This window comes from Oncorhynchus mykiss, chromosome 2 (genome assembly GCF_013265735.2).
Source record: "Oncorhynchus mykiss isolate Arlee chromosome 2, USDA_OmykA_1.1, whole genome shotgun sequence".
Lineage (NCBI taxonomy): Eukaryota > Metazoa > Chordata > Actinopteri > Salmoniformes > Salmonidae > Oncorhynchus > Oncorhynchus mykiss.
In genome coordinates, this window is record NC_048566.1 from 66,094,501 (window position 1) to 66,111,128 (window position 16,628).

Genomic DNA, 16,628 nt, shown 5'->3' on the forward strand with positions numbered 1-16,628 from the left:
TACAAATGATCATGGAGTCGACCAACAAACAACTGGACGACCTGACTAAAGATGTACAAGACATTAAAACAAGCCTTCAGTTCACACAGAAGGATGTGGATGAAGACGCACTTGAAGATACACTTTCCAGAAACTGTTCCTCAATGCGGAATGGAATCATCACAGTCAGGGAGGGCCTCCAGAACATGTCTGGGAAGGCTGATTACCTGGATGGACATTCGAGGAGAAATAATCTTGTAATAGATGGTATCCAGGAGAGCCAAAGTGAGACATGGGCTGAATCAGAGGACAATGTTTGAAAGCTGTTTTCTGAGGAGCTACAACTGGATCAACAGGTAGAGCTGGAACGTGCTCACCGGTCTGGGAAACCAGGGGGCACTGGTGGTGCAAATGGAATCAGACCCAGGACAATTGTAGTGAAATTCCTCAGGTTTAAGGATAAGCTTGCAGTCCTTGAAAAAGCCAAACGCCTTAAAGGGTCCTTCGTCTTCATCAATGAGGGTTTCTCAGATGCAGTCCGTCAAAGAAGAAAGGAACTAATACCAGCCATGAAGGCTGCAAGAGAACGAGGTGACATAGCATATCTGAGGTATGACAAACTGATTGTTCACCTCAGTTAACTCCCAAGGAGTTAGGAGGAGCAACAGACAAGTCATTCCAGCTCCACACACACATCTCTCAGATTCCAACTGCTGATTCATGTTTGGGCATATAAATACTGTGCATCTACCAAAGAAAGGTATGTTAATTGCTCACTTGAATATATGCAGTTCAAGGAACAAAATTAATGAAATATGCTGTCTAGTGCAGTCAAACAATATTAATGTCTTGGCAATATCAGAGACTCACATGGACTCTTCTCTTGAGGATGCTGAGATCTCTATACCTGGATATAATTTGTTCAGGAGGGACAGAAATAGATATGGGGGCGCAGTTGCAGTTTACATCCAGAGTCATATTCCAGCAAAACAACGTAAAGACTTCATGTTGAATGGATTAGAGGCGCTACGGGTACAGGTGGATTTACCACATTTGAAACCAAACTAGTTGGTTGCTGCTATAGGCCACCTGGTGCTGATGTGAAATATATTGATGTAATTTGCGAAATGTTGGATGAGGTATCTGATGAAAATAGGGAAATATATTTTGGGGGGGTAGATATGAATATTGCTTTTTTTTAACACCAACTGTCCAATGAGAAAGAAACGTATTTCTGTTGCCAATGTACAGTTGAAGTCGTACGTTTACATACACCTTAGCCAAATACATTTAAACTCAGTTCTTCACAATCCCTGACATTTAATCCTAGTAGAAATTCCCTCTCTTATGTCAGTTAGGATCACCACTTCATATTAAGAGTGTGAAATGTCAGAATAATAGTAGAGAGAATGATTTATTTCAGCTTTTATTTCTTTCATCACATTCCCAGTGGGTCAGAAGTTTACATACACTCAATTAGTATTTGGTAGCATTGCCCTTCAATTGTTTAACTTGGGTCAGACATTTCGGGTAGCCTTCCACAAGCTTCCCACAATAAGTTGGGTGAATTTTGGCCCATTCCTCCTGACAGAGCTGGTGTAACTGAGTCAGGTTTGTAGGCCTCCTTTCTCGCACACACTTTTTCAGTTTGGCCCACAAATGTTCTATGGGATTGAGGTCAGGGCTTTGTGATGGCCACTCCAATACCTTGACTTTGTTGTCCTTAAGCCATTTTGCCACGACTTTGGAAGTATGCTTGGGGTTGTTGTCCATTTGGAAGACCCATTTGCGACCAAGCTTTAACTGATGTCTTGAGATGTTGCTTCAATATATCCACAATTTTCCTTCCTCATGATGCCATTTGTTTTGTGAAGTGCACCAGTCCCTCCTGCAACAAAGCACTAACACAACATGATGCTGCCACCCCCGTGCTTCACGGTTGGGATGGTGTTCTTCGACTTGCAAGCCTCCCCATTTTTCCTCCAAACATAACAATGGTTGTTATGGCCAAACAGTTATATTTTTGTTTCATCAGACCAGAGGACATTTCTCCAAAAAGCATGATCTTTGTCCCCACGAGCAGTTGCAAACCGTAGTCTGGCTTTTTTATGGTGGTTTTGGAGCAGTGGCTTCTTCCTTGCTGAGCGCCCTTTCGGGTTATGTCAATATAGGACTCGGGTACAAAAGTATCTATATCCACTGTAAAACGAGTCCTCCAGCATCTTCACAAGGTCCGTTGCTGTTGTTCTGGGATTGATTTGCACTTTTCGCACCAAAGTACGTTCATCTCTAGGAGACAGAACACGTCTCCTTCCTGAGCGGTATGACGGCTGCGTGGTCCCACGGTGTTTATACTTGCGTACTATTATTTGTACAGATGAACGTGGTATCTTCAGGCGTTTGGAAATTGCTCCCAAGGATGAACCAGACTTGTGGAGGTCTACAATTTTTTTGTTGCAGTGATCATAACTTGGTTGCACGAACTAGGAAAACTAAGATACCAAAAGCTGGCCCTAAGATAATCTACCTCAGGTCCTACAGAGGGTTCAATCAGGACTCACTCACTAGGAAAACTAAAATACCAAAGGCTGGCCCTAAGATAATCTACCTCAGGTCCTACAGAGGGTTCAATCAGGACTCACTCACTAGGAAAACTAAAATACCAAAGGCTGGCCCTAAGATAATCTACCTCAGGTCCTACAGAGGGTTCAATCAGGACTCACTCACTAGGAAAACTAAAATACCAAAGGCTGGCCCTAAGATAATCTACCTCAGGTCCTACATAGGGTTCAATCAGGACTCACTCACTAGGAAAACTAAAATACCAAAAGCTGGCCCTAAAATAATCTACCTCAGGTCCTACAGAGGGTTCAATCAGGACTCACTCACTAGGAAAACTAAAATACCAAAAGCTGGCCCTAAGATAATCTACCTCAGGTCCTACAGAGGGTTCAATCAGGACTCACTCACTAGGAAAACTAAGATACCAAAAGCTGGCCCTAAGATAATCTACCTCAGGTCCTACAGAGGGTTCAATCAGGACTCATTTGTGGCTGAGATTAAAAATGTGCAACGGTTAGAAGTGTGTAGTAAGGATGATCCTGAAAATGTCACTTAAGTTTATGAAATAATTTATGGTTATAGTTGATAAGCACGCCCCTTTAAGAAAATGCACTGTGAGGTCAAACGGTGCCCCATGGATTGATGATGAGCGGAGAAATGTAATGATTCAATGTTATGATGCCAAAAAAGTAGCAGATAAATGTGTCACTCTGTTTGATAAGCAAAGTTATTGTAAATTAAGAAATCTTGTGACCAAGCTAAACAAAGGAAAGAAGAAGGGATTCGATCAGCACAAAATGGATGAAGGGTGATGGGAAAAAGCTGTGGGGAACGTTGAACACTGGGTAGGAATTCGAACGTGTTCGCCTTTTTTGTTGAATCAGAGGGTACATTTATTACAAAACCACATGACATCCCAAACTACTTTAATGAATATTTTACAGGCAAAGTGGACAAGTTGAGGAATGCTATGATTCCAACTGATGGCTCAGTGGCATATACCCTTATGAAAGATTGTATCATGAAGGAGAGGCAATGCATGTTCGAATTTCATCAAGTAGAAAGTGAAGAGGTAGAAAGGATGCTGTTGTCTCTTTCAGATGACAAGTCACCTGGTACAGATAATCTTGACGCCAGATCGCTTAGAGCTACAGCTAGCCAAATATCTACCCCAATCTCTTATATTTTGAATAAGTGCTTGATGTAGTGGGTGTGCCCAGAAGTCTGGAAAGAGTCAAAGGTTATTCCACTACCTAAGGATAAAAAAAATCTGCATTCACTGGTCCTAATAGTCGTCCTATAAGTTAGCTGCCTGAGTTAAGTAAATGATATCTGTACAAATCAAGGATTATTTCTAATGTAGTGATCTGATAACGGGTTTCCAGCCTTAGCACAAATGACAGATGATTGGTTAAAGAGTATGGATGACAGGAAGTTAGTTGGTGTTGTGTTGCTATATTTCAGTGCTGCTTTTGACGTAATTGATCATGAACTGTTACTAGGTAAACTCAAATATTATGGTTTTAAGTCTGCAGCTCTATCCTGGATGGAAAGCTATCTATCCAGGAGAAGGCAAAAATGGTTCTTTAATGGTAGCTTTTCAAACAATAAATATATACACTGTGGTGTTCTTCAAGGAAGTTGCCTAGGCCCACTTCTCATTACCTTCAGTAATGAACAAAGCAAGAGTGGTCATGTATGCTGATAACTCCACAATGTATAGCGCAGCATCAGAATGTAATGAGCTAACAGATGTACTGAGCAGTGAACCAAGAATGGTGTCTGAGTGTGTTGATATGAACAAATTGTCACACTTAGAGTACTGTCCAGTTATATGGTCAATCCCTGGTCCTATCACACATAGAGTACTGTCCAGTTATATGGTCATCTGCAGCAAAGAAAGATATAAAACATCTCCAAATGGCTCAAAACAGGGCTGGTAGATTATCTCTTCATTGATCTAACCATATGGATATTATCCAAATGCATCAGAATCTCTCATGGCTTCACGTTAAAAACAAATTACAATCTAGTCTTCTGATTTTCTTTAGGAATGTTATATTTACTTTTTTTTTTAAACAACAGTATTTTTCAGTCCAGTTAGTACATGCTAGCAACACACATAACCACCAAACCAGACAGGCAAATTCAGGGCAGCTAAAACAACCCAAGCCAAGGAGATATAGATATATATATATATATATATATATATATATATATATATATATATATAGAGAGAGAGAGAGAGAGAGAGAGAGAGAGAGAGAGAGAGAGAGAGGGAGAGAGAGAGAGAGAGAGAGAGAGAGAGAGAGACATAGCTGAATGGAACAATTTACCAATCTATATTTCTCAGGAAATAGCAAAATGTAAATCCACCTTCAATAAGAAAAAAAAAAAAACATCTAATGCGATAGACCATATGACTGGACGGCAAATAGATAGCATCAACTGAATGTTAAGTGTTTCCTGTCAGGTATTTTAATGATCTGTATTGTCTACTTGTTGAATGTTTGAGAAGTCTTGATTGTGGTTGTTTGTAATGTCTTGTTAATTGGTGTTGGACCCCAGGAGGATTAGCCAGTGTTACGGCGTTAGCTAATGGGGATCCTAATAAAAATTACAATCTCAATCTTTTTCTACCCCCATTCCTTTTCAGCCCCTCATCTAGCTCCTTCTCCGTCCTGACAGACCTGGCTTTAAATGAGCCCCAGAAAGCAGACTGGTCATACGTGACACGCAGCCCACAGGGTCACCTTCAGCCCCAGACCGGAACGGAAAGTGCTCACTCAAACAGGTAGCAGTCAGTCAATCACAGGGGCGACCAAGGCTGCAGGCAGCCATCTCAGCTAGTCACGCTGTCACTCAAACAACCTGGAGCCAGGCCGGCACACATGGTCACAGGAAAAGAACAGCAGACAAGGACCCATAATGCCCTGGGAAAGCTGATTGTATACCTGAATCGACTCGGAAAATATACCTGGCTTGACTCCCTGAACATACTTATATGTGCCTAGCTGACACTCTGAACATTTAACTGTCTCTCCCACAATCTGAGCATACTGATTACACATGAACCAAAACCAATTACAGAGCTCATGGCATACATACACTATCTCTGTGTATGGCTACTGTATGGTGCATGTAGATCAGGTTTTTCTTGTTTAGATACTGATTACTTAAGTACAAGCAGCTCAAGCCATTGATATAGAAATACAGGATTCTAATTCTATTTCTATGGCTACAGTCTGCAATGGACAATCCTGAACTCTCATATCGAGGCATGTCCACAGACAGACAGTAGTAATATGGAGAAAATCGATGGAGGGAATAACACTCGCCGTGACCCCCCAGATCTGGTGCTAGAGAGACGGCTCATATAAAGTTCACGTCTACATTCCCACAGTCACAGCCAACATCGACATGGGGAGAGATAGGGGGGGAGAGCATCATAGGAGACGGGGATGAGAAGCTATGTGAGCAAGAGAGAGAGAGAGAGGGCTAATGAGAAGAATGCAAAGATTCAGAGGAGGAAAAGTGACAAACAAGAGGGGAGAGAAGAGATCAAGAGCAGGATATAGGGTCTGGGTAGAGGGAGTGTGTCTCACCATTATAGGACAGGCGGGGCTTGCTTAGACACATGATGAAGTGCACCTCCATCTCATTGGACGCCACAGACTTGGAGCAGACAGGACACTTGAACCCTGTGGAGAACGAGGTTAGACCTTAGTATATACACACACGTTACACTGGCGCTCAAAGCAACCATCCAATTTACAACAGTGAATAAGTGAAACAAATTATCTTAGATTATTACAAACCAATGTTCCAAACTAAAATAGGGGCACCACAAACATTGGCATCAACCATGTAGTCACACTGAATCACTCGGTCTGTCTTTTCTAGTCAGCCCCCTTTGCATGACAATGTGATACAGACCTGTCCCCTATTAATCATGTAATACAACACTTGAAAAACATTGAATGTTCACCTGCATATGGAAAGGGACTGCAGATGGAAATGAGCTGTGTTACAAAATCGGGTGAGATAAACAGTATGTTGTCCCTGACGAATAAACTAAACTCTTTTTCAAACTGTGTTGATACAAATCTGGCACATAGAGTGAGTCATTAATCACATACTGTATATCCCATCCCAAATAGCAGACATGACTTACTGCAAAGCCCTATTTTAGCTATCTCCCTTACAATGTTTGGTTTCAGCTTTGTGCATACAACAGCATTAGCAAAGCAAATAACAGGAGATTACATCAATTCCTGGCGTCGCTCTCTATCCAGCCACGGGTTGAGTTTTGCATCATGAGCTCTCAATACTGCTTAAACACAGACACTAGTAGCGTTCAGCTGGCTGCACCCAACACTTTAAAATGTACACAGCAACCATAAAACAGACACCAGGGTAGTGTCCGAAATTGCACCCTTCCCCTATATAGTGCACTACTTTGGAATATAGGGTCTCGTTTGGGACGCAACCCAGTAGTGTTTAGCTGGCTGCTGCACCAAACCCTTTACATTTATTTACACAGTTACCATGCCAGATCCCACAGTGCTGGGCTGGACTTGCCAGTGTTTTAATGCACAATAGCAGACCATTATCACGTTGGACATGAAACCACTCAGTACAGGGACCACGCTGTGCTGTGTGTGCATGGCCAGAAATGAGCTCAGCCGTGCCAAAATCAGCATGCTTTTGGTAGAATTATAACTATGCACTCATGAAGATGTTGCTATTAATTTATACTGGTAGCATATGACCGAGTTATTCTTCATTCCTAGTTAGTTATTCATGTAATGTTTTAGAAATGGTACATATGTGCCGCTGGGACAGCAGTGGGCAGAATGTGTCCTTCCGTATTTTCTCTTTACTCAGTAGAGGGAAGGACAGCATAAATGTGTCAGTGGTGGGATTCGTAACCATATTGCCCATGGACAATATGTGCTTGGGAGACTGCAGCACTACCGCTATGCCACGCTACAGCACCGGAATGTGTGTTTAGTGTTAAGTCAGGGTCTAAACTCTTTCTATGGAGGCTTGTCTGGTTTCTATGAGTCTGTCTGGGATTTACCTAGAGAGCATAAAGCATTGAGCAGACGGACCAACACAGTCAGGAGAAGAGTTGGAGAGATGAAGAAAAGCTGTAGAGGTCTAGGTAAGGGAGTAGCTTGGAAGATAAGTTTGACAAAGGGATGAAGGTGGGATTGATAGACAGAGGGAGGGAGAAACTAAGAAGGGAAGTAAATGTAGTCAGTAAACCAGGGCCCCCTCCCCACCCACCAGCCCCCCACGGCAGCTGACCCACTTTTCCCCTGGCTGCTATTTTCAGCCCCTCCTTAGGGACAGACGGAGAGGGGGATGGAAGACATTTGAGAGGAAAAAAGAGAGGTGCAGGAGGACTTCATAAGAGAGATGCTCTGCAGAGGTTGGATGGACCTGATGGACAGAGAAAGACCATGAATCCCCTCCCAGAAGGCAAGAGGCCAGAGAGGCCCTGTCTGTAAATGGCAAAGCAGACATTATATGGCAGCATCTCTATGACCATTCCAATGATCAAAGAAGTGTTCAAACAGAGTTCCCTTGACAACACTGTGGACCTTTTACCCTCATCATGGAATGGAAACAATGCTAATTTACCCTTCCCTTTCTTGTTCAGACTTTCGGCCATTTTCTCTCACTGAATATAAGTGTGTGTGTCCATCCACTGAGGCGACATCAGCCTCTGAGAACATACTGTAACTGAGAAATAGCACTCTACTGTGATGTCAAATAGGGGCAAAAGAAAATCACAAGACTGCATCAAAACATAAGCAAACAAAGATATTCCCCACAGTGAACACAGTGTGTGTCATGAACACAGAGCTGGCCCTTCATCAAACCACACGTACAAGACATACTTCATACTGGCAGAGAGAGCACAAACAATCAACACAAACAAATGTACCTACATGAAACTAAGACTAACCACCACACCAAAACAGATTTATCATGTGTGATCACGCTCTCCGTGGCCAAAGTAAGTGGGACCTTTAAACAGGTTAAATTCACAAGGCCAGATGGATTACCAGGATGCATACTCAGAGCATGCCCTGACAAGTCTGTATACCTACACGTTACAAGCAGACCACCATAGTCCCTGAGCCCAAGAACACCAATGTAATCTGTCTAAATGACTATCGCCCCATAGCACTCATATCTGTAGCCATGAAATGCTTTGAAAGGCTGGTCATGGCTCACATCAACACCATCATTCCAGAAACCCTGGATCAACTCCAATTCGCATACCACCCAAACGGATCCACAGATGACAATCTCTATTGCACTCCACACTGCCCTTTCCCACCTGCACAAAAGGAAGACCTACGTGAGAATGCTGTTCATTGACTACATCTCAGCATTCAACACCATAGCACCCTCCAAGCTATTTTTTTTTACATTTTATTTAACTAGGCAAGTCAGTTAAGAACAAATTCTTATTTACAATGACGGCCTACACCGGCCAAACCCGGACGACGCTGGACCAATTGTGCGCCACCCTATGGGACTCACAATCTCCGCAAGTAGTGACGCCTCTAGCACTGAGATGCAGTGCCTTAGACCGCTGCGCCACTCGGGAGCCCATCACTAAATTAAGGACCCTGGGATTAAACACTCCCTCTGCAACTGGATCATGGGCTTCCTGACGGGAGTTGGTAAGGGTAGGGAACAACACATCCGCCATGCTTATCCTCAACACTGGGGCCCCTCAGGGGTGCGTGCTAAGTCCCCGCCTATACTCCCTGTTCACCCACGACTGCGTGGCCGTGCATGACTCCAACACCATCATTAACACCACAGTGGTAGGCCTGATCACCAACGACAATGAGACAGCCTACAGGGAGGTCAGAGACCTGGCATTGTAGTGCCAGGACAACAACCTCTCCCTCAATGTCCGCAAGGCAAAAGGATCTGATCGTGGACTACAGGAAATGGATGGCTGAGTACGCCCCCATCCACAGGTCTGTAGTGAAGCATGTCAAGAGCTTGAAGTTCCTCTGTGTCCACATCACTAATGAATTATCATGGTCCAGACACACCAACACAGTCGTGAAGAGGGCATGACAATGCCTCTTCCCCTTCAGGAGGCTGAAAAGATTCGGTACGGGCCCTCAGATCTTCAAAAGGTTCTACAGCTGCACCATTGAGAGCATCTTGACTGTCTGCAACACCGCTTGGTATGGCTAATGCTTGGCAAGGCTCTACAGAGGGTAGTGCGCACGGCCCAGTACATCACCGGGGCCAAGCTCTCTGCAATCCAGGACCTCTATATCAGGCGGTGTCAGTGGAAGGCCCTAACATTGTCAAAGACTCCAGCCATCCAAGTCATAGACTGTTCTCTCTGCTACTGCATGGTACGCGGGTTGGTGCACCAAATCTGGAACCGACAGGATTCTGAGCAACTTCTACCCCAAGCCATAACACTGGTAGACCCTTTTGGCACTAACTATTTTGACTTATCACATACGCTGCTGTTACTGTTTATTGTCTATCCTGTTGCTTAGTCACTTTATCGCTGCCTACATTATATGCCACAGGAGGCTGCTGAGGGAAGGGCGGCTTATAATAATGGCCGGAACGGAGCGAATGGAATAGCGTCGCTGTATTGGAAACCATTCCACTCCAACCATTACCATGAGTCCGTCCACCCCAATTAAGGTGACACCAATCTCCTGTGGTATATGTACATATCTACCTTAATTACCTTGTAGCGCTGCACATCAACTTTGTACTGGTACCCCGTGTATACAGCCAAGTTATCGCTACTCATTGTGTATTTATTCCTTGTGTATTTATTCCTTGTGTTATTATTTTTCTATTATTTCTGTTTTTCTTCTCTCTGCATTGTTGGGAAGGACCCGTAAGCACTTCACTGTTACTCTACCTGTTGTTTACGAAGCGTGTGACAAATAAAATGGTATTTGGTTTGATATTCTTACTAGGTAATAGTACAGCCACTGTATACTTACCCTGAACAATGTAGAGTACAGATGTCACACAACTGTATAGATATCAAGCCATTGTTAAAGTAACTATGGAGTGGGCATGCTAAGCCCAAGCTGACCAGCGTGCAGCCCCCATGTTCCTGTAGGTGAAATAGAGCCGTCACACTGCGCTTCTGTTAAAGTGTCCCAAGGCGCCTCTCGACAAAGCCGACACTTTTCTCAAGCCGAGCCGACTGACTCAATCTCTGCTTCATGCATTTTTCATGATACCACTGCAGTCCAGCCCCATTCCCCATCGTCAATGACAACGAATTCAAAACCTTACAAAAATACCTATGTCTCGGAAGCTCATAAAATGCCCATGACTGGCCACCAGCATTATGATAGCTTCCTTCCTCGGGATCATTACCCTCTCAATACCTAACCCCTCCTCTCCCTGTGTGTGAGAGAAGAAAAACCATCTCCTTTTTTTTAGATGATGTCAAACTGCATTTACCCTTCTTCAGAAGCACTTCAAATGTGAATTACTGTGATTTAAGACAAAATTGTAAACATTAGGCATAAGAAATGGATCACTTAAACCACCAAACAAAAAAAAGAAGTAGATAGATAGGATCAGCACCCTAAATGACTTTAGATCAAATTAACGGTTAGGTTAATTGTTTTGTAAACCACACTCCGACTGAATCAATACATTGTTGTGACAAGTGTATTCAACCGTCACATAAATATCTAGGCTCTAGGCCAGGTTGAAATGGAAGACCGAAAAACACAAAAAGGTTTTGGATAAATGCTACTATTTGCAAATAACAGTGAACTGCTGATGGTAAGGCAAGGCCATGCATCTGACACAATATTTCACTCATGTGGCACAAACATCACTGCATAAGCACAGTTAAAATACCTCAGAATAATTTCCTCCACACGGGTCTTTTGGGGGCCATAAGTGAGATTTGGTTGGAGGGCCCCTCACGTCACAGTAAAACACTTTAGTGGCCCCCCTCTTGATGGTGGAGAGAAAACTGTGAAGTTTTAAAGTTAATTTCCTGCAATTCTACACATTTTGTCATGGGGCGTAGAGAACATGTTGCAGTTTTATAAAAAATATCATGCAATTCTAGGGCAGAGACAAAATGTGCACTTTTACAGCTAATTTCCTGCAAATCTACCTATTTTTCCATGGGACTGAGAGAGATTTTTGCCATTTTAAAGCTGGGGAAAAGCAGGAGCTGAAACAAAACGCTAGTTGACTTGACAAACAAGACGAACTGGCAACAGACAAACAGAGAACACGGGTATAAGTACCCAGGGGATAATGGGGAAGATGGGCGACACCTGGAGGGGGGTGGAGACAAGCACAAGGACAGGTGAAATAGATCAGATATGCATCTGTTGGTCACAGATACCTTAAATAAAAAGTAGGGTGTGGATCAGAACACCAGTTCGTATCTGGTGTGACCACCATTTGCCTCTTGCAGCGTGACACACCTCCTTTGCATAGAGTTGATCAGGCTGTCAATTGTGGCCTGTGGAATGTTGTCATTCCACAGACCATAGGCTTGTCTCCACTTCCCTCCAGGTGTCACCCATCTTCCCCATTATCCCCTGGGTACTTATACCTGTGTGCTCGGTTTGTCTGTTGCCAGTTCGTCTTGTTTGTCAAGTCAACGAGCATTTTGTATGCACTCCTCTTCAATGGCTGAGACGTTGCTGAATAATGGCGGGAACTGGAACAGGATGTCGTACACGTTGATCCAGAGCATCCCAAACAGGCTCAAATGGGTGACATGTCTGGTAAGTATGCAGGCCATGGAAGAACTGGGACATTTTCAGCTTCCAGGAATTGTGTACAGTTCCTTGCGACATGGGGCTGTGCATTATCATGCTGAAATATGATTCGTTGTAAAAAACCATTCATTTTATATTGGCTCCTTACGCACATACTTTCACACACAAACAGAAGGTATCCTACGCACATACTGTCTCCCTACCCAGCCGACATAGACTATGGAGACCGTGAGAAGTACTCCCTGCCCTCTCCCAAATATCTGTGGCCCCTGGCCAAGGTCGGCACTGAATTTTGCTCAGACAGTCTGTGTTTAAGATATTATAGAGACATATTGTACAATTATTTTGTTTTACCCTAATTCTGACTAAAACTACACACATTTATTATAATTTTACTGACTAAAACTACACACATCATTAATAATACTTTTATGATCCTAATCAATTTCATACAATTATATGGTTTCAGGGTGGAATATTCAAATCATTCATTTAAACATATAAATTCCATTAACACTGGGCCACTCAAGGACATTCAGAGACTTGTCCCAATGCCACTCCTGCGTTGTCTTGGCTGTGTGCTTAGGGTCGTTGTCCTGTTTTGAAGGTGTACCTTCGCTCCAGTCTAAGGTCCTGAGCGCTCTGGAGCAGGTTTTCATCAAGGATCTCTCTGTACTTTGCTCCATTCATCTTTCCCGCAATCCTGACTAGTCTCCCAGTCCCTACTGCTGAAAACATCCCCACAGCATGATGCTGCCACCACCATGCTTCACCGTAGGGATGGTGCCAGGTTTCCTCCAGACGTGACGCTTGGCATTCATTTTGGTTTCATCAGACCAGAGAATTAAGTTTTTCATTGTCTGAGTCCTTTAGGTGCATTTTGGCAAACACCAAGTGGGCTGTCATGTGCCTTTTACTGAGGAGTGGCTTCCGTCTGGCCATTCTATCATAAAGGCCTGATTGGTGGAGTGCTGCAGAGATGGTAACCTTCCTTCTGGAAGGTTATACCATCTCCGCAGAGGAATTATGGAGCTCTGTCAGCATGACCATTGGGTTCTTGGTCACCTCCTTTCTCCCCCGATTGCTCTGTTTGGCCGGGCGGCCAGCTCTAGGAAGAGTCTTGGTGGTTCCAAACTTCTTCCATTTAAGAATGATGGAGGCCGCTGTGTTTATGGGGACCTTCAATGCTGCAGAATTGTTTTGGTACCCTTCCCCAGATCTGTGCCTCGACACAACCCTGTTTTGGAGCTCTATAGACAATTCCTTTGACCTCATGGCTTGGGTTTTGCTCTGACATGCACTGTCAACTGTGGGACCTTATATAGACAGGTGTGTGCCTTTCCAAATCATGTCCAATCAATTGAATTTACCTCCGATGGACTCCAATCAAGTTATAGAAACATCTCAAGGATGATCAATGGAAACAGGATGCACCTGAGCTTAATTTCAAGTCCCATAGCAAAGGGTCTGAATACTTATGTAAATAAGGTATTTCTGTTTTTTAGTTTTTTTTATACATTTGCTTTAATTTCTAAAAACCTGTCTTCGCTTTGTCATTATGGAGTATTGTGTGGAGTGATGAAGATTTAAAAAAATGTTATCTATTTTAAAATAAGGCTGTAATGTAACAATGTGGAAAAAGGCAAGGGGTCTGAATACTTAACGAATGCATTGTATAATTTATGCAGAATGCTTGAGGCGATGACAGGATTGCTTTAAGTAGAGATTAATGATTCATGAAGTGTTAAGATTCATGATTGCCTTAAAATCAATACAAGTTCAAGGTAGAAGCCAAACATTTGTCTAAATGAATTGCTACAATTAATTAAAATAGTGTGTTGGCTTTGGGTGAGTGTGTCATGATGGTCTTCAGAACATCTGGAAACTGAAAATGTATACTTTATTAATTCAAAACCAGATCTTTCCAAGTTAGTGTTCATCTGGCTCACAGTTTTGGCCTGTGGAGGCAGGGCCGGTTCCAGGCATAAGTGGTCGCTAGGAGGCCCCCAAGTGAAAAAAAATAAATATATACAGTACACGGAACAAAAATATACACGCAAAATGTAAAGTGTTGGTTCCATGTTTCATGAGCTGAAATAAAAGATCCCTGAAATTTTCCATACACCCAAAAGCTTATTACTCTCAAAAAAAAAATATTTGCGAAGATAGTCCATCCACCTGACAAGTGTGGCATATCAAGAAGCTGATTAAACAGCATGATCATTACACAGGTGCTCCTTGTGCTGGGGACAGTAAAAGGCCACTCTAAAATGTGCACTTATGTCACACAACACAATGCCACAAGTTTTGAGGGAGTGTGTAATTGACATGCTGACTGCAGGAATGTTCACCAGAGCTGTTGCCAGATAATTTAAGGTTAATTTCTCTACCTTAGGCTGCTTCCAACCTCATTTGAAAGAATTTGGCAGTATGTCCAACCGGCCTTACGACCGCAGACCACGTATAACCACTTCAGTCCAGGACCTCCACATCTGGCTTCTTCACCTCCAGGATCGTCTGAGACAATCCATCTGGACAGCTGATGAAACTGGGGTTTGCACACACAAAGAATTTCTGCCCAAATGTCGACCTAACCAGGGTCTTGACCTGACTGCAGTTTGGCGTCGTAACCCACTTCAGTGGGCAAATGTTCACCTTCGATGGCCACTGGTATGCTGGAGAAGTGTGTTCTTCACGGATGAATCCCTGTTTCAACTGTACTGGGCAGATTGCAGAGCGTGTACGGCGTCATGTGGGCGAGCGGTTTGCTCATGTCAATGTTGTGAACAGGGGTTATGGTATTGGCAGGCATAAGCAACGGACAACAAACACAATTGCATTTATCAATGGCAATTTGAATGCACAGAGATACAGTGATGAGATCCTGAGGCTCAGTGTCATGCCATTCATCGGCCAGCTCTAGGCAGTGCATGTCAGAGCAAAACCCAAGCCATGAGGTCAAAGGAATTGTCTATAGAGCTCCAAAACAGGGTTGTGTCGAGGCACAGATCTGGGGAAGGGTACCAAAACAATTCTGCAGCATTGAAGGTCCCCATAAACACAGCGGCCTCCATCATTCTTAAATGGAAGAAGTTTGGAACCACCAAGACTCTTCCTAGAGCTGGCCGCCCGGCCAAACAGAGCAATCGGGGGAGAAGGGAGGTGACCATGAACCCAATGGTCACGCTGACAGAGCTCTATAATTCCTCTGCGGAGATGGTATAACCTTCCAGAAGGAAGGTTACCATCTCTGCAGCACTCCACCAATCAGGCCTTTATGATAGAATGGCCAGACGGAAGCCACTCCTCAGTAAAAGGCACATGACAGCCCACTTGGTGTTTGCCAAAAGGCACCTAAAGGACTAAGACAATGAAAAACTTAATTCTCTGGTCTGATGAAACCAAAATGAATGCCAAGCGTCACGTCTGGAGGAAACCTGGCACCATCCCTACGGTGAAGCATGGTGGTGGCAGCATCATGCTGTGGGGATGTTTTCAGCGGCAGGGACTGGGAGACTAGTCAGGATTGCGGGAAAGATGAATTGAGCAAAGTACAGAGAGATCCTTGATGAAAACCTGCTCCAGAGCGCTCAGGACCTTAGACTGGAGCGAAGGTACACCTTCAAAACAGGACAACGACCCTAAGCACACAGCCAAGACAACGCAGGAGTGGCATTGGGACAAGTCTCTGAATGTCCTTGAGTGGCCCAGTGTTAATGGAATTTATATGTTTAAATGAATGATTTGAATATTCCACCCTGAAACCATATAATTGTATGAAATTGATTAGGATCATAAAATTATTATTAATGATGTGTGTAGTTTTAGTCAGTAAAATTATAATAAATGTGTGTAGTTTTAGTCAGAATTAGCGTAAAACAAAATAATTGTACAATATGTCTCTATAATATCTTAAACACAGACTGTCTGAGCAAAATTCAGTGCCGACCTTGGCCAGGGGCCACAGAGATTTGGGAGAGGGCAAGGAGTACTTCTCACGGCCTCACGGTCTCCATACTCTATGTCGGCTGGGTAGGGAGACAGTATGTGCGTAGGATACCTTCTGTTTGTGTGTGAAAGTATGTGCGTAAGGAGCCAATATAAAATGAATGGTTTTGTACAACGAACTAGCGCTCTCATGAATAAACATTTTGGCTATCATAGCTGGGCCTCCGTCTGTTTTATTCAACCAGTATCTTGCAAATCCTGGGTTGCAGACTGAGTAGTTTAATTGAATTGGGTTATGAACATTGAGAACATAATTCTCGTAACACCCAGCCAGAGCCAAGACTTGAACCTGATCGA

General features: G+C 43.4%; 1 protein-coding gene across 1 annotated transcript in view; it reads right to left on the minus strand.

Annotated features, from left to right (window-relative positions):
• The window catches only part of znrf1 (zinc and ring finger 1), a 34,488-nt gene that overhangs the window by 10,275 nt on the left and 7,585 nt on the right, over nucleotides 1–16,628 (minus strand). The window contains exon 2 of the mRNA XM_021568721.2: nucleotides 6,147–6,242. Within this exon, the coding sequence (XP_021424396.1) occupies nucleotides 6,147–6,242 (96 nt within the window). The remainder of the gene's footprint in view (nucleotides 1–6,146; nucleotides 6,243–16,628) is intronic.